The sequence below is a fragment of the Pseudorca crassidens genome, chromosome 5 (assembly GCF_039906515.1).
Source record: "Pseudorca crassidens isolate mPseCra1 chromosome 5, mPseCra1.hap1, whole genome shotgun sequence".
NCBI classification, from domain to species: Eukaryota; Metazoa; Chordata; class Mammalia; order Artiodactyla; family Delphinidae; genus Pseudorca; species Pseudorca crassidens.
In genome coordinates, this window is record NC_090300.1 from 42,416,269 (window position 1) to 42,435,303 (window position 19,035).

At 38.7% G+C, this 19,035-nt stretch overlaps 1 protein-coding gene across 2 annotated transcripts; it reads right to left on the bottom strand.

Moving 5' to 3' along the window:
* Positions 1-4,442: 4,442 nt before the first annotated feature.
* On the bottom strand, positions 4,443-17,087 carry CCNL1 (cyclin L1). Of its 2 annotated transcripts, XM_067737846.1 has the most exons (11): positions 16,677-17,042; positions 16,304-16,378; positions 15,688-15,797; positions 9,995-10,115; positions 8,727-8,791; positions 6,918-7,017; positions 6,685-6,789; positions 6,447-6,588; positions 6,100-6,211; positions 5,893-5,991; positions 4,443-5,256 (listed from the first exon to the last, which is right to left on the bottom strand). In XM_067737846.1, exons 1-11 carry the CDS (start codon positions 16,980-16,982, stop codon positions 4,908-4,910), a joined length of 1,584 nt encoding a protein of 527 aa, XP_067593947.1. In that variant the 5' UTR covers positions 16,983-17,042; the 3' UTR covers positions 4,443-4,907. The 2 variants fall into 2 exon arrangements, with proteins under 2 accessions (XP_067593947.1, XP_067593948.1); XM_067737847.1 differs by lacking the exons at positions 4,443-5,256; positions 5,893-5,991; positions 6,100-6,211; ... (1 more) ...; positions 6,685-6,789; positions 6,918-7,017 and adding an exon at positions 7,034-8,488 and having other exon boundaries at positions 16,677-17,087.
* Positions 17,088-19,035: the final 1,948 nt, after the last annotated feature.

Consider the following 19,035-nt stretch of genomic DNA (forward strand, 5'->3'; position numbering starts at 1 on the left):
ATAAATAAGCTACAAGGATATATTGTACAACACAGGGAATATAGCCAATATTTTATAACTACAAATGGAACGTAACCTTTAAAAATTGTGAATCACTATGTTGTACACCTCAAGTTAATATACATCAAATATACCACCCCCCATATGTATGTGTATATGCATACCTGTGTGTGTGATATTGTCCAATGAATGAAACTTGTTTTTTTTGAAAAAGCCCAAGAAAAGAATATATTTTGAGCGGAAAATTAGTTTTGTAACTTGGGGTGGAATACTAAACCTCAGGGTGGCTCAGCATTATGACGTGCCTTGTGCTCTGTTCAAAGATCTGATGTGTCATATGCTCTATGTAGAACCAGGAAGAATCCACTTGTGGAATTTTTCTATAAGTGCTCCAGCAATGAAACAGCTGCCCGAGTGAGGAATTCCAGTTTGAAAAGGTAAACCACATTATACTGCAGGTAACTAGTGGAGAGATTTTGGGCACAGTACACAATCTGATTTTCAACTGACCCAGGAGCCTATACAAACAATGCCACATTCACAGATGTGGGGATTCATATAGGTCTTGGATATCTTTCGAGATGTCAGGGGTCTACTGCAACGTTCAGGCAGGTAACATCAGTGAGCAAAAGGCGTAGGATCCAAGAAAGATACCACCGTCCACACAGTGATAAATGCAAACTTACACCTGCTTCGCTGTTGCAATTAAGAGGGAGTAGACAGAACTGTAACACACTGTAGTGTGCACACCCCAACCGGAGGGCTGCTTGGTGCTAGTCAGTTGTTGCCTTGAGGGATTGTAGATCTCATGTATTCTAATTTTTATAAAAAAGTTGGAGGTCTAGGTTTTTATGTATTTCCAATTAAAAAATGCTAGCAGCTAGTTCACTAAAACAAACATTGTACAAACCAAATACCCGTGTGGCAAGCTAAGATTCGGCCCATGGATCACCAATTGGCTACCCCTGGGCTGTAGTTTATTTATCTGCCCCCTTTTGCCTGTGATCTCCAGGACCCTAGAACCTGGTAAAAGGAATATACACATTCACTGAAGGGCAGTTGGAATAAGAACATGCACTCAAACTTGAAAGATGAGGGCTTAAAAGCCTCATTCAGCAAATTAGTGTATGTGAAATTCATTCATTCCTCATTATTTATTGCATATCCTAGTACAGGCCAGGCACTGTTGTAGGATTAGGTAAGGGCCATACAGTAATGAATAAATCACATTTCTGCTGCTCTCTTGAAGCTTATATTCTAATAAGAGAGTCAATGATAAAGTAAAATAAGGTAATTTCAGATAGTGGCAAGCATTATGAAGAAGTTAATGTTAGCAAGGAATAGAACGTTGATGGGGGTTGTCAAGAGGGGCTTATTTCTGGAGAGGGGACCTGAATGATGAAGCCTATCACACAAGATATGGAAGAAAAGCATCCCGAGCAGGGAGGACAGCAAGTGGGAAGGACCAGGAATAGACGTGCACATTTGAGGAAGAGGAGGAGAGGTTGGTTGATGGAAGAGGCTGGCAGGGGTCAGATCACATACAGCTGGAGTCGGGTTTGTAGAGTGAAATGAGAAACCACTGCAAGTTTTATGTATTAGAACAACATGGGATTAACGTTTCCAATACATCATTAGCTACTGTTTGAAGGACTGTGGCAAAGACGTACAGACAGAAATGCTACTATACCTACTATTGAGATGATAGTTGATATAGGAGAGGAATTTGATGACATAGAACCAGGCAGGGTAGGAATTTCGTGTCCTTAGAACTGAGTTAGAATTATCCTGAGCAGAGGTGGCAAAAGCAGAAAGGTCAAGAGGACAGCTGGAATCAAGGAGACTGGTGTTTATTTCATGCTTTAATTATTAAAATCTTGTACTGTTCAGATTCAGAGCTAATCTCAGTGAGGCAGCATTCTGAAACAGCTGTATTTTGAACTGTGTTCATAGGAAATGTAGAATTCAAACTTCTCTAAGTAGTTGGGTGCTTTCTAACATGATTGTTTGGATTGCAGGGGTAAAAATAGAACCCCTTATGTCTAACACACATACTGTGTACAATGCTGGGAGGTAAGGGCCAGTTTGCAGACAAGACGTTAAATAACTTGCCACATCCCCTTAGTAGATGAATGACTTGAATGCAGAGCTGACATGGAAGCCCATGTTCCTTTTATTCCAGAAATGGACAAAGTTCAAACGGTTACAAAGTCAAGCTGTGTCTTCCAGCCACAGGATTGGCTCCTCTAAGGGACACGAGGGGATCAAGGCTGGACCTAGAATTGATCATTACTTTTGGAGCCAAGAGGTAGGTACTCGACTTTCCCCAAGAAAGGGCTTGTATTAAGAATCATTAGGATGAATACTAAACATCTTATTTGTAGATTTACAGCTGCAGTGGAAACCAAAGGTGAGCGGACAGACACAAATGGGGTGCGTACATACAAGGCTGTTGAGGTACAAGAAGTAATGTATTAACATCAGGAACTTGGTGAGATACCTGGTGAATGAGGCCGCAATTTAGTACGTTTAGCCTGGGTTCCCAGACTTCTGAACTTCAGTAAAAAAAAAAATAGTTACCAAGCCTTGAGATCTACAAGGAACAGAAAAATGTGTTCAGGGACACCATAGGGTTACAATCGGGCAACCCAGAATATGGAAAATTCCAAGACAAATGACCCAATTTCTTTAAATTTCAAGGAAAAAAAAGATGGACAATCTGTGATTTAAACCAAATATAGACCTTGTTTGAACAAACCAATTATAAAAACAAATGAGAGACAGTAAGGGAAATCTGAATACTAAGTTAGACACACTGTTACTTTAAGTATAATAAAAATATTATGGACATTTAAAAAGCCCTTACCTTTTGGACTGAAATACACGATGAAATCATTTGTCTGGGATTTTCTTCCAAGTAAGGGTGGGAGGTGGAATGGTGAGTTGGTGAGGTATAAACAACATTGCCTGACCTAGAACTGATCAGTACTTTTGGAGCCAAGAGGTGGGTATCCGACTTTCCCCTAATAAAAGTCTGAAAATTAAGTTTTTTAATTTGGGTACAGCAGCATAACGTTGTCAAGCTCTTGACAACCTAGAAAACTGATTCACTAACAGCACAGGACAAAAATTAGGACACAAGGAAAAGTTACCATCTCAAAGCAACGTCTAACATGCAACCCTCACTTCACATGCAGATGTATCCTCCATACCTTCCATCTTCACAAAACCCCTTCACCCCGCGTACTATTTCCAAACAAGGATAGAGCAGGTAAAAATTTCTACACTATTAAGAATTCCGGATTAATTTGTTAAACAGGGCCTTGACATTTGCCTGTGCTTTTCTTCATGCCAGTCTTGTAAAGGAAATAAACTGTTTGCTATTTAGAGGCAGTTTAAGCTCTGCACAAATACTGTTACGGTTTAGCAATTTTATCATAAAAGCACATGTAGAAAGAACACTCTAAATGAACTGTTTATCCTTCCAGAAGTTGCTCATTCATACTAGGCCATGTTAGTTAGTTTTTATAGTCAGAAATGTAACTGATTAAGTATCATACCCGACATTTCTATATCCAAGTGAATCTTGTCTCCCTGTGAGGCTTTCTACTTTTTCCAGCCCCAACGCCCGCCACTGCTGAAATGTGTTCGGAAATCTTTGGAATCCTCTTCAGAAGCTGTAACTATTCTTTTTAAACATCCTTAGTGGCAGTAAATCTTCATCTCTTTGTGGGTGTATTTGATTTTTTGAAACAGCAACAAGTCATTTGGAGCCCAGTCTAGTGAACAAGGTAAGTAATCAAGATGGGTGAAAATTTTAATGGAAAATTTTAACTATAAAGCAATCTTTTATTTATTATGGCCTTTACGATCTCTAAATTGACTTCCAAAATATTGGGGAAATAACTCTCCATGTGAATAATGCTAAAAATATTCTTTGGCTATGACTTCTGGCTTTTTTTCTTTGTGGTCAGACTTGACTTTAACAGCCAGCCCGGGGGGTGGGCGGCTCACCTTATCACTTAGTTCTCCTAGCTTAGATAAAAAGCGTCATTAAATACCTCAAGAAAAATGTTAACGCTCAGTAGTTGTCTCTAATTTGCTGTCATGTTGAAAGTTCTGGTTTGCTCACCCTTGCAATAGTACTTAAAACCGACTTAAAATAACCTTATGGTACCATTTATGTGCAAATCAAGTTTTGACTTAGTTTCATGCTACAATTAAACATTTAATGTTACATTGTTGGGCCACACCCATTTGCTTTTTCCATATATACGGAGAAGATTTCTATGATAGCTCCCAATGCAGATAAGAATTACATTTTAATCTCCAACTTTATGTAATGGAAGAAAGAACAGGTCTGTCAGAAAATCAGTACAGCCATTTTACTATTGAAACTTTTCTCTTTTTAATAATTTATTTAAATAAGATGTATGAAGCAGTTTAGAAAAACAAGATTTGTATTTTATTTCCTTGTAAAAATCTTTACACATGCAGACGAACCAGTGTTAAGAAAGTATTCACCATCATTTAAACAAATAACCACTTAAATAGAACAGTGTCTGCAATTTCATCTGTATAAAAATAAGATACATTTTTACAGAATTCACGCTCCAGTTCTTATAGCAATAAACAATACACAAGTATAATAATTACAATTGAACCTGACCATGGTTTTCAATTAGATACTGCTAGGGCATTTTATGTGCAAAAAAAAAACAAACAAAAAAGAAACAAACATAGTTCTTTTCAAAAGAAAATGTCCTCAGTGTTTCTAGAGACCTAGAGAATTTTAAGAAATCAAATCCTAATCAGTTTGCTTTTAATTGTTTGTTTCAATTATGAGTCCATACATCACACTGTAGATAGCCAAAATCAAAAGTTGATGCAGGCTCAAAGGAAGAAATTCAGCGCCTGTGCCTGCCATGTCCTGAGCGACTGCCACCATGGTGCTTGCCTTTATGAGACCTCTCAAAGGAGCGAGATCTTTCACGCCTGTCCCTATGGTGTCCCCTTTCATGCCTGTGTTTCTTGACAGCGTCTGAGTGATCCCGAGACTTGCTCTGAGATCGAGAACGAGACTTTTTCCTTTTATGACCATGTCTATTTGAACTTTTTAAATCATCTCTGGTATGCTTGGCTTTAAGGTGAGGAGAACCATGATTATGATGTCTTCTTGGGCTTTCACTGTGACTGCGGGACCTGCTTCTTGATCTCGAGCTGTATGTTCCAGATCGACTCCGCCTATTATTATAACTTAGATAATAAAAATTTGAGGTTTAGATTCAGTTTCCACTGCGAACAGATTAGTTTTGGTGGTGCTCATCATAGCAGGTTCAAAACAAAACTATCAAATGGTGTCAGTAACAGGCCAGACTGAAGACTTTTATTGTATTTCCCCACCCCTCACTACCTCTCCTCCAGCCTGTTCACATATTAGACAAATCTTGAACAAATTTACTATATGTCTATATTCCAAGGAGGGGAGTAATTATTAGTGCCCTAGATAGCTATTTATTGAATTATCTCCCACACGCTCAAAAGAACCACTGAAGAGCCACAAGTAGCCAGCCATCTAATTATAAAGCTAATTAGTGAAGTCTTTGGCTGTGATTGTCCTGATTATTGGTTATTAATTATTAAGTGGTCAGCCAGGCCCTACACTTCAAAAAACGTGGACAAAAACAGAATAGAATGCCATACATACACCACCACAAAACAAAAAAGCCACATGCCTACAGAGCGTATTTCCAAACTCATTTCTCACAATTTACCTCATATTAAGCTAAATCTAGCCTAACTTTGAGAATAGTCTATGTGCAATTTTTAAAAAAAAAAGCCAGAACCTTTACTCCAAATAAGACTGCTTTCCCTAAGAGAGTATCTACTTACTGTCTTCTTGGAGTGTGTGATCTAGAACGTGATCGTGTTCTTGACCTTGATCGACTTGCACTTCTGCTATTTCTACTTCTTTTGCTGTCTTTTCTTACACTTAAAAAAAAAAAACCCACACAATATTTTAGTTGCATACTAAGTATGTTAGAAATTAAACACATAAAAAGATTCCTCAGGCCATTTTTCTAACTCAAGTAAACTCACCCATTATAAGGGCTTTTGGAAGCCTGTTGTCTATCCTCAGGTTCTTTTTTGACTGTCTTCACATTAACGGAGATCGGCGACTTCTCTTCAGCTTTTACTTCTCTTGGTGATGCTGTTAAAAAAAACATAATAAGGCATGTTAACTATTAGATTTTACAGAGGGCCAATTTTGTTTCTAAATGTGACTCCAAATACCATCCAAATATCAGTCCTCAGTTGGCTGTCATGAGAGAAAACAGTAATAGTTTCTTAACATCTTTGTTTCTATGCGACTGTTAAGTGCTAAGGCTTTCTAATAACCATACATCTTCAGTACTCAAGTCATTTCAATCCTGAATTAATCTTACATGGTTTAGAGGCTGGAGAGAATCCACCAAGGGTTGAAAGGGCTGGAGTTCCATCGGGATTCAATCCCTTTGCTTTTAATTTGGCTTCTTGTAAGGCCACTTTTCTTTTCTCTACTTCTTTTTCCAGCAATTCATAGTTTGGCTGTTGAAGAAAGTGAAGTTAGTATTTCTCTTTTACAGAAGTTTAGATTCTTAGCACTGACAAAATATTAACATAAACACTAGTAAACAGAATTACCTTTTTTCTGGTATAAAGCCTGAGCGTTTCTATGCAGATTTCCTGGATATCCTCTTCGGTAGTACCAAAAAGAAGAAACCAATGGGGACGAGTTGGCAATGGAATCTAAACCATAAAAATAGAATAGTTTACATGAAATTGTCACTGTTTTTATTAGGAGAACTGATACTTCTTGTGATTTACCCTACAGGGCTATAGAATATATATATCAGGCTATATATATAACAACCTACCTGAAGAGCTCTAGCTGCAAGGTAGATGCAAGCACATGCTATAGTCTCTGGTTGAAATCGAACAAATACATTGGTTCGAAGACTGTCATTCATATAATTCCTGAAAAATATTTCAACCATAAGCTTTGTATGTAAATAAACCAGTTCTTCTGAAGCTTACATAAAATTGGAGACTCAATCTACTTTATTCTTTTTTCTTCTCATATTTTTATCTTCAATATTCTAGCATATAACAATTCTTAACTCAAAAATCAGTAAGAGATAAGAATTTAACACTAGAATCATTCTTCATGTCTCATATATAAGCAAAGTCCTTTAAAATAATTCCTTATTATTCCAAATAGAACGTGAAGTTTTTTAAAAACATATTTCTATGAAAAGCAATGAAAGTCAGTTCTGACATGACCAGTTTCAGAAATAAACCACTCCAACAATACTTCAAGCCATTAATTACTGACCATCTCTCCTTTATCCACAATGAAAAGCAGTGTCAATCAAGTTCTTTCAAAAACTCAATACTGTGAGAGGGGTAAAAAAGGCATTTTCAATAAGCACTCACCAAATTATATTAAGAAAGCTAAGTAATCTACTTCAGAAAACCTGGGTTGGGAAGTGAAGAGCAAACACATACAACAGCCTTGTTTACATACCTTTTTGTGACTAAGTATAAATAAAAGCAGTAACTACTTCAGTTAACAAATTACTGGACTTTTATATTAGTGAACCCTCCCCACAAAATTCCTAAAGTATTGAAGAAATTTTACAAATAGTTCAAAAGGTTAACTAAAAGACTATTTCTTAAAATTCCTTACCCATGAAAACTGCTAAAAATCTGTTTTATAGAACATATATTAAAAAATGTCATGCATTTTATAAAAGTAATGAGACTTTTCTAGTATTAATATTTATTGAGCCCAAAAAGCATGGCAGTCATAAGTCCAGAACATAAGAATTACATCACTTAAGTACTGCACATCATCAACAGTCTTAAGACAGTAGTTGTGGCTGAACCACGAACTCCTTGTTTTGACTTTAAATAAGTCAGCACTGCAAATCACACAAAGTAAGTTCTAAAGTGCTATGTTAATATTAACATCTCTTAAAAATTAAGTACTTCTTTCTTCTAATACTATTGCCTCCAATAGCCCAGCAGCTATGAATTCAAGTATGGTAATGGTGCCCACTTTAAGCTGCCGTCTCCTTTGGTAGAATTCATGCTATACATACCAAAAAAAAATAGAAATCTAGTCAAACTCCTAACAAAAATCATTTAATTCATAAAGGCTGGACAACAAATCTATCAAAAATGAACTATTCATTTTGATAGTTACAGGTATACATTAAATACATAGGCATGTTGAAGAGTTACTTCTAGAAGCAAATATACAAATCCTTTTGACACCCCGACAGAACTAGAAGATGCTGCCAGATGGATATGGACCACTTCAGTGAATCTCGGATGAGAGCTTGCACTGGATTGGCTGGAGAGCAGGGCAGCCAATCAGGCCATCCTGAGGTCATGGGCTGAAGTGCAGAGGGCAGAGTTCTATGACTTACCATCATGGACTACCCTTTAATTAAAGAGTAGAAAAAAGAACAAAGTTAAACTGAGTTCTCCATTAAAAGTAATTAGTCAAGCCAAGAAAACAGGAAGCAGAAATAAGCATTATTTACCTTTTCATTAAAAAACAAAAAAACAAAAAGCACCAAAACAAACTCATCTCATTATTTTGGAAAGGGAAAATGAAACTTACTTTATTTCTGCTTCTGTTTTCCTGGCTAGGAAAGAAATGTAAAAAAGCAACTTACCAGGCAGTTTGAACCAGGGTTTGATTACGTTCACATTCTAAGACTTGTAAATACATAACAATGATCTGAAGGACAAGGGAAAAAAACTCAGTTTAGCATACTGGTGGTTCTTTCAGAGTACAGAGTTCAATGAACATAAGTAACTGAAAATGTTAGGTGCAAGTTTTAATTCTTCTATAAACTGTATAAATAATACAGACCAACTAAAATGTACCCGAGAGTCAATGTAGGTTATTATGCTACTAGAGTTCATACGGAGACGTAATGTTCCAAAATCGTGCAGGAAAAAAAATGGAAGTTAAATCAGTTAAGAACAGTATCTAAGTTTCATGTGACAGGAACTGATTATTTCATTTAATTTCCCAAGGTACAAAAACCCTAGAAGGGCTTCCCTGGTGGCGCAGTGGTTGAGAGTCCGCCTGCCGATGCAGGGGACACGGGTTCATGCCCTGGTCTGGGAAGATCCCACATGCCGCGGAGCGGCTGGGCCCGTGAGGCATGGCCGCTGAGCCTGCGCTCCGCAACAGGAGAGGCCACAACAGTGAGAAGCCCGTGTACCGCCAAAAAAAAACCTAGAGACTGCTGTATTTTTAAAGTTACACAATGGGTATGATACATACGTCTGTACAACTCAGAGTGGGTAAGTAATCAAACACTAATATTTCTACAGTGAAGCTTATCACACTAAAGTGTGATGAGTTTACCTCAGTTCTGATCTTTCTGGACCTGTATTATCACTCGCATTTTACCATTTTAGAGATGTGGAATCTGAGAAACATATCTGCCTAGGTCACACAGCTAATAGCAGAAACAAGTTTCTATGTGCAGATGATCCTGCCCCCAAAGCACCTGTTCTCTTAACCATTGTGCTACAGCTTATGTTGAGCATATGGAAGCCAAGAGACACTGGAGAAACCTAAGAACATTCAATAATGCTAAAAGTGAGCAGCCACACTCAGCATTTCACCATGCAACAGGGTAGCATACTGTCAGATACTTCTGCAGATACACATATTATTTATTCCTTGGCTAATATCTAAAAATCTCCGTTTTCTAGGTATGGAAACTGGGTTACCTCAGAAGCAAAAAGAACAAAATAAAGAGTGAAGATTTGAACCCAAGTCTTTTCAACTCCCATTTTACTGATAAATATCAATATCCAAAAAGTTGCTTTTTACAACCAACTCTCAAATATAAATTCATGTAAAATAAAGTTTTAAGAAAATCCCTAATACTTACGAATGTTATTTCTGTATTCTACAACTCACCTTATGGGGATGCTTGACATGAACACAAAATCCCAACTCCTTTAGCACCCTCCTCTCTGCCTTGATAACTTGATTTTTGGTGTTAATGTAGTTCTGATCAAGGATCAGGGGGCTTGGAGTCCTATAGTTTGTAAGAAATAAAATCAAAACTGTTTTGCACATCCAAAAAATTTTATTTGTGGCATCTCCATTTTCCCTTCCAACCAACTATTGGCAACAGAAACCAGCTTTTTAAACTCCTGCAAACAAGTTAAAAGCATTAATCTTGTGCTGTCCAAGTTATACTAATTAAATATATACTTTCTAGACTCAGTTCCTAGTTTACTAACAAAACCCTGCAATGAAAAAAATTCACTCTAATGCTCTTAGATACATCCTTGTTGATTTTTTTCATCCAGATATTTTAGGTATATATATTAGGTGATAGCCTGATTTATTTCCACAAACCTCGTTAGTCTCCATAGACTCCAGGAACAAAACTAATGTGCTCTTGAAAATATGTATTATAAAGACCTCATAAGATTATAGTGATTTTACTCATTTTATAAAATATCAACTCTTGGCTAGTTTAACGCCAAAATTAAAATTAGGGGATAAAACGGTGGGTAGCTAATTCAGATTCCCCTAAATGGGCAATTTGTTTAAATAAACTGATCTAAGAATCTCTGTTAAAGAAAATAATCTGGAAACTATAGATTCAGCTCAATTACCAAAGAAATGTTTTAAAAATCAAATTTAAAATTCGAAGTGATCAATAAAACCAGGCCAAAATTTGGTCAGAGTTGTCATTATTAGGTACTAACTTTAGTATGCAATGGCAAAAGAGATGGGAAGACCAACCATAATGAAGAAACTAGAAGAGTACTCAAGGTCTCTGTGCCAGACTAAATTATGATAGCTTCAAAAGTTATGATGCAGAAGGCGACATATATCAGTGGTTCAATGCTTTGGGGAAAAAAAGCTTTCAATTAAAACATCTTTAAGTCTTAAAATTGAAAACTAGTTTCTTAATGAGAAGTCAGTCAGGACTTAGACTTTCACTTTAAAGCCTATAAAATGTCCCAATGTCCTTCATTTGAGACATTCTTAGATCCAACCAACAACAAATACGTTTTTATTAAGACCCTGATAAGGTATGTATCTGGGTAGAACAATTAAATACTTTTCCCCATACTCAATTCATTTTCAGCCAAAAGATTCAAGAGTTTTTGCTCTGGGCAGAACACAACATTTTAAAAAGACAGTCATTCTGAACATTGCCCCCACTTTATAACTCATTTTACCATGCACACCAAATCCAGAAAAATTTAAGCCCACGTTAGCCAAAAACCTAGATATCCATTTGAAGATCAGGAAACAATCTGAAATAAGCTACATTACCCTGTAGTGATATGCTACCAGAGTAAAAACAATCAGCTACCATATTTATTTTCCATTCCTTCTCCTATTTCAAATTATAAAACTGGAATGTTTAAACTATTTTAAATTATTCTATACTATACGATTTCTATCAAGTTGGATATAAGACAAAAGTTGGCAAAGCTGACAAGATGGAAAACAGCATGTTAACAACATTTAAAATGGCCTTCACTCAATGCAGTTCTTCTTACAGCTTTGAAAGGTGTGAGAAATGCGGCCACCAATTGGGGAGGGAGCTGATTTCTAACATTAAAAACATAATAATTAACCCATTTTTATCAGGACAAATAGGCTATAAGTTCATTGTTCTTTGGAAAAAAATCAAATTTAACTCAAATGATAACAATTAATGTATATATGAAAACATATTCCAAAGATCTTAAGGTTTATGATTTTTCAGATATTAAAACAGAAAATTTGGAAAAAAAGTCAAATGGACTAGTTATCTGATGGCCCCTTCATCAGGCATTCATTAGGAGACAGAATACCTCTGGTGTTATAGTTGCGCATCACCTTAACCCTTAACGTACAACTCAAACAGTAAACTGCACCATTAGAATCCTTATAAAATTATTATAAAAGCAGTTTTGTCTCATTTTTTCCCACTTATGTTGAACAAATTCATTATACCTCTTACTCAACTTGCTTTAAGAGTTGATTTCAAATTCTGTTAAAATTCATTTTCTTGCAATCAACCAACTAAACATTTGAATTATGGCTATTAGTCCCAAATCAGGTTTAATCATTAATTCTGCTTACGCGAATTACTTCCCATCCACTCTGCCACAATCTTTACTTTCCCATTTTTTTGTGTCAAAATCCCAACATTAAACCAATTAAGCAAACCAAACTATCTACTATAATTCCACTAAGTGCGCAGCTTATTGCTTAGGCCTACTACTACCTGTAGTCTTCAAAGTTAACTTTGTAGGTGTATAATCTGATACCTTCTTTTTGTTCAGAACTGGTTTTACCTCACAAGTCAAAGGCTCGATGAATATATAATTTACACTACTTACAAAGACTATTTTGTATCAGAAGTAGAAAAATGTGTCCCCATATAACAGCAGTAAGAAAAGATTCAGACTGCCTCAGCAAATGGTTTCTTTAAAGTATCAACCTAGTACCTTACGTGGTAACAAGTACATCAAATTGAATTAAGGCTTACTAGAATTTCTTCCTCCCCAATTAGGTAAACTTTCCTTTCCAATAAAAGTTTGAAGAGGTAACATTTTAAATCTTTTTAAAAGAAACCATCTGTTCAGAAAACAATTTTCATCATCAAAAAGTACCCAAACCTAACTCTACCTACCTCCTCCTCTTTTAACTTGGTCAGATTTTTCAGATTAATTTATATGAAAAGAACAACTTTCAAATTTTAGTCTTAGTATGAAATTCTGAGTTCTGGTCATTTGACGTTTATTATCTGGTCTCTCAGAATAGCTATTTTTCCTTCAGCATGATCTTGAAATACAACCACAACAACAAATTTAGGAGCAGATCCAAACATGGTTTGTCTCACTCACGTGGTACAAAGGACCAAGAAAATGAAGAACAAGTTCTTTAAGAGACTGTACTTAAATGAGATCAGTTTACAAGAAGGCAGACTGCTACTCAACCTACAGAAATTTGTTAATTCCTACCTCAAAAGAACGTTCTTTCTTTGGCAGTGTTTAAACAAACAGTTTTCGAGCCACCAAAATAAAATGCAGAGGAAGACTGGACTAAATGACAAGATCTCTTCCCTTCTAACTCTAATCTATGATCTATATGCATATTGAAAATACCACACCATATTCACCAATGAGTGGGTTGCACCAGGCTTCGAATATTTGTCTTCTTTTAGAGAAGCCTTATAGTATGAAGGTAGGTGCCTTAAAACTACATAAAACTCTTAATTTGCTGGGAGTATGCTACATCTCAAAAGCAAATTATAATTGGAAACTATTGAAACAAAAAAGCAATCTTACTTTTTTAAATTCAGCCATTATTCCGAACTTAAAAAACCATTCTCAAACTACAAAAAACTGAAGAGAGAAAAAAAAAAATCCAGGATGGGGCTTGGGCATTAGTTCTTTCTAAAAGCTCCTCTGATGATTCTAATATGTAGTCAGGACTTAAATCCAGTGACCTAAAGTCTACAAATACAATGCCTCTGTTTTTTTTTATTACCAAGGTCACACTTCAATTTAAAGCTATTCATAAACTAAATTAAAATAAATAGCACCAATAAGACAAACTGATACATACTTTACCTAACTAAAGTGTGATATTGATAGTACTTTCTAATAACATTAACCTATGCAAAAAATCACTAAACTATCGTTCTAATAACTTGGACAGCAAAGACAAACGCTTATAACAAGAAACAGGAGTTTTTCTAAATGGTTCACCAGTGGCCAACCTGTTAGTCCCCGATTCCAGTGACCTATTCTCAGAGCACTGGCTTCTCCTTGGGGATTTTCGATACTTCACTCACTGTTGCCATGACGACAGCTTCATCGCTATGTACCACTCCACATCACCCAGGCTTTGGTAAATGTAGCTGGTCGCTGTATAGTCGGTTGCAAGGGAAAAAAGAGTTGAAGTTAATAACATATACAAGCTACCTGTCTGAGTAAACTTGTAATATGCATAGAACACTTTTACATCCTGCCTTAAAAAAAAGACTTCCATGCAATTAACAACTCCTTTTAAATTTCATGCTATAATCAGACTTCTAAGATTGAGACACAATCAATTTCTCTGCGATAATGACCGAAAGAAAAGGGGAAAAAAAAAAAAACCACAGTTACATCAGACACGACAGTCAAATCAGGTGAGATGTTTTAAATTCCAAGGTTTTTATAGTTAAGAGGACCTACTCTGAAATCAAGGAAGACTACTCAAAGAAAAATTTCAAAGTAGATAATACTAAATGATAATAGTGAGCTCAATGGTCCAAAGAATACTAACAAAACTATTTCCTTTAAGCAAACACAGAATCCTTTGACGAAAGATACAAAACCTTTTTATTAGTGTCATTTTGTTTAAACACCCTGAAGAATCACCTAAATCTAAGTTTTAGCTCAGAACATGCTAAATACCAATTTGAAAACTTCCCAATTTTCAGGGATTCCTCACTAAGAAGCTAAAAGATATTTTAAAATGAAAACTAAAAAAAGTAGTCTATCCCTGGAAATGGTTATGGTTAATGAGAAAAGATGGCAGAATAAAGAATGTAGAAAACTGAAAAATGCCGTGAAAACTATCTGGGTAGCAATGTTTCAGATTTTAAGGTTACTACTGGCTTGTCTCTGAATAATTCCATTACTGCCAACTTACAGACTCAGCAAAAAGACCACTCACGTAAGACACTAATTGGGTACTAACCGGTTACCCAACCCCAAAACGACTTAAAATCCTTTTATAACTAATTTCCTTTCAAACTCAATACAAGTTTATCTAACATCACAACAATTCCTTAAAAAGCGAACACAAGAACTAATCTACACCAAATATATTCTTTTGTAGCATGTACTAGAGATCATCTATAGACAAAAGCACTACAACTAAAACTTTTTGGTACTGCCTCGCACGAACACATGAAGTGTTAGCAGGTATCCACGACACCTAAAAGACAACACTATTTTGGTCTCTATTTTCTTACAAGATCAGATAAATGGGCCTTATCTAAATGCAACCCACTCACTGAGACTGTCACCTGACCAAAACAAAATACCTGTTTAATCCCTTTGACTCCAAACTTTATCATCCTGCGGTCCTTTCAGATCCGGTATTATAGGATATATCGTAGTTCAATGTTGAGAAGTATTCTAACAAAAGCCAACCTCAATTGGTAAGGAATTAACTGGGACTTCCCATGGAAAAACAATCTACACAAAATTTTGCCACAGTATTAACTTGAACTGCAGTGTTTACACTTCCAGCCTTCAGTCTTCCAGAGAAGGGAGGGGAAAAATAACTTACAGAATACACTCACACTTGAGTCAAACGTATTCCCTTTCTTGTTTAATCTTAAACCACAGGACTGGCTTCACAGCACTGTTAGGATTGTCCATAAACGCAACTGCCTCTACAAACTTTAGATAACTGGTTAATTGTGATTTTTCAAATTAAGTATCAGCGTGCTCCTACGTGAATTTTAACACCTAAATGAAAGTCAGTTTTCCCTTGCATCGGTTTTAACTTGAGAGGAAAGAATGTTTTGATCTGATGATTGGTGCACAGCACAGTAGTATCAAGAGATCTGTGTTCAATAATGCCAATCTTACCTTTTTCCTCTTAACTGGCGTAGATGGTGAAATACATTAATCACATCTCTTATTCTTCTAGGTGCTTCTTCGATTTTTGATGCAAGATTAATACATGCCATGGCAACAATCTGAAAGAACCACAATCCAATAAAAAGTTGTGAGATTATGGCACTACAGAGTACTGCTAGAAAAAAGTGCCCCTCTCAAAGTCTAAGGAACTTATCCTGTTGAAAACACTTTAGGACACAGCTGAAAACTTTAAGACCTTTGGTGAAATGAAATCGCAGTTGACATTTCTAGGCCATAGGCTTACCAGCTATGCTAGCGTTAATGCTTTCTTTTTATTGCTTAATTCCCCTTAATTGTGAATCCAGAGCCAAGCTCAATCTCACAGGAATTTTGCATTTGGTTGAAAATTCTAATCCTTGATAACAGGGCACCTGGGCTCAGGATCCATCTTCTGGTTCTAAAACACTTTCCTCAAGTCCCTACTTCCCGGTGGGTGAGAGCTAGGTACAAAGGCCTGAAACTAACCACTCCCTTTCTGGAAAAACTGGCTGCTGACACCACCTCCGCCCTCCTTCCCATTTCCGGATGAAAAAAATCCCCCTTCACCCGCCCCCGCTCTGCTTACCTCGAAACTGTGCTTGACGAAAGATTTGGAATAGAAAAAACGATGAAACAACACCTGCCCCGTTGCCATCGCCACCTGCAGACAAGAAAGAAGAACGGAAGCGCAGGGGTCAGGCGGGCCCGCACCAGGCGCCGCCGCCATTTTGTGCCGCCGCCGCTCGCTTCCCTCCCCCTCCCCCTCCCCGCCGCGAACAGCTCCAGTCCCCGTCTTCTCGTCGCCCAGCGCCCTCCCGCTCTCGACACGCCCGGGCTCCGGCTGGGACCCGCGGCTAGAGAGCCCCAAGGGGACATCCCCAACCCAGCCGGGACCTGGCGGTACCGGGACGCAGCGGAGAGAGAGGCGCAGCAGGTCGGCCCGGGGCCGGAGCACTGACCTGCGGCAGTCGAAGGAGAATGCCGGCGGCCTGGATGAGCTCGCAGCCCAGGATGCGCAAGTCCGTCTCGCTGGGCAGGTCGAGCCCGTCCTGCATGGACGGGGTGGGCGAGAGCCGCTCCTCCGGAATCAGCGAGTGGTCGATGGTGAGCGAAACTTCCGAGTACAGGCGGTCGCCGATTAGGATCCCTCCCGTCGTGGTCGTCGTCGTGGTGGTCGTGCCGGAGCTGGAGCCGCCCGCGCTCGGGGCGGCCGACGAGGCGGCGGCGGCGGCAGCGGTCGCGGTGGGGTGAGGCCCGGACGCCATGGTCTCAGCGAGCTGCACGCACGCCCGACGCAGCCGGAACCCGGAGAGAGACTAACCAGCGTCCTCGGCGCGACGGATATTCCCGTGACCGCCGGGTTCTGGGCCGCTTCACGCAGCGTGCGCTTCCGCCCTGACGTCACCACGCCCCTCTGGCGTGCGCCAACTAGTCCCTTCAGGCCTCGACTCCGCCCGCGGCGCATCAATCCTGCGCTGGCCCGGGAGCGGCGGGACGCTCGGGTGTCCTGGGTTCCCCCTCCGCTGGGCCTCCAGAATGGTCGAGGAGGTGATCTATTTCCTAAAACAAGCCCAAGCCGCCTCGTTTGTAATATTTTAAACCACAAGTATAATAAGGGAGGCTAACAAAATAGCTTTACAAGATACCTTATCCCCAAGTTCGGGTCTGCAAAATTTACTGTAACCCCTGCGCGTTGACAACTTGTCTAGAACGTGCGTCCCTGTGCTCCCGTCTCTCTTCCTCTCCTAACTTTTCGCATTTAGGTGGCGCAGTTTCGGCGAGCACAAAGCGTCGACCTTCGCCCACATTGGCGGGTGGAAGTGGCTACTCTGATGTCGTGTACGGACGAACTTGTAATTTAAAGTGACCCGCAAGGAATCTGGAGAAAGGTGCTTTACAGTATTTTTAGAAAACAGGAATGTGAACTACTTCGGCTCAAAAAAACCCAAAAAACAAAAACCTCTACGATGAGCGTGTGGTTCACAGGGGTTTAGAAGTAAGGCGAAGGCTTCGTATTGACTGGGAGGGCAGCTGCTTTAGCAGTTTCGCTTGCGAAACTCAGGCCTGAGCCAGTGACAACGTCACAGCTTTCGCTAATCTGGAAAATCCCTAGTTTCCAAAAATAGTCTTAGGGCGAGACTTTACAGAGGTAATTTGATGATGCCTGGGGTCTCTGTATTCCTGCGTGGTTACTCCAATTAGGTAGTATGGGAGAAATAAAATCTCCATTGTATATATATTTTTCCCCCTGTGATATTAAAAGTTCTCCAAATTTCCTCAAAATTGAAGTAAAAACAATGATACTGATCCAGACTACTAGAAGCTAGAGAGGGAGAAAAAGGAGTAGATCCTGATTTACTCCAGCCATTTTTTTGTCCTTTGACTGAACTTCGGAGACGTCCAGGGATGAGAAGTCCCATTGCCTTTCTATTACATAGCTCAGTTTTAAGACTTAGTTTAATTAGAGAAAATTGAAGCCTGGATCTATAGAACAAAGGGAGCTTGAATACATTGAAATATTTGTCAGTGATGTCACTAAAGCAAAACATATTCAAGGGACTTCCCTGGTGGTCCACTGGTTAAGAATCTGCCTTCCAATGCAGGGGACGCGGTGAGGAACTAAGATCCCACGTGCTGCAGGGCAACTAAGCCCGTGCGCACTAGAGCCCAAGCGGTAACTACGGAGCCTGTGAGCCTTCACGCTCTGGAGCCTGTGCGCCACAGTTAGAGAGAAGCCTGCGCGCCACAACGAAAGATACCGCATGCCACAACGAAGATCCCGTGTGCCACAGCTAAGACCCGATGCAGCCAAAAAAAAAAAAAAAAATTCAAAAACCTCATTTTTAAAAAAAGCATTAAATCAACCTTACATCAGTATTTCTGAACTCTGGCTGCACATGAGGATCTTCAGAGGAGCTTTTATTTATTTTTGGTTGAGCCACGGTGGCTTGTGGGATCTTAGTTCCCTGACCAGGGGTTGAACAGAGTCCTAACCACTGGACTGCCAGGGAATTCCCCAGAGGAGCTTTTTAAAATATACTGATGCCTGAGTCTTACTTGTAGGGGTTGATTTTATTGATTTGGGGTGGGCCCAGCCAGTGGTTGAATTTCGCCCATCCTCCAGATATTGGAATGTTCAGCCAGGATTGAGAAACATTGCTCCAATAGAGATACCGGACCTCTCTGCATGTCATGTTCACCTTTCTGACTAGGCTGCTTCCAGGGAAACTTCCTTCTCCAGTATTCAGCAGGGATTTAAAATGCTTTAACAAACTTTGAAATCTTTAAAAATTGATGATATGCTATTTTCATGGTTCT

Excerpts from the sequence above, each read along its gene's own strand:
- CCNL1 (XM_067737846.1), bottom strand. The coding sequence starts at position 16,982 with ATGGCGTCCGGGCCTCACCCCACCGCGACCGCTGCCGCCGCCGCCGCC. Across the intron at positions 16,379-16,676 it reads TTCTCCTTCGACTGCCGCAG|GTGGCGATGGCAACGGGGCA; the intron begins GTCAGTGCTCCG and ends TCTTGTCTGCAG. Across the intron at positions 8,792-9,994 it reads ATGTCAAGCATCCCCATAAG|ATCATTGTTATGTATTTACA; the intron begins GTGAGTTGTAGA and ends CTTGTCCTTCAG.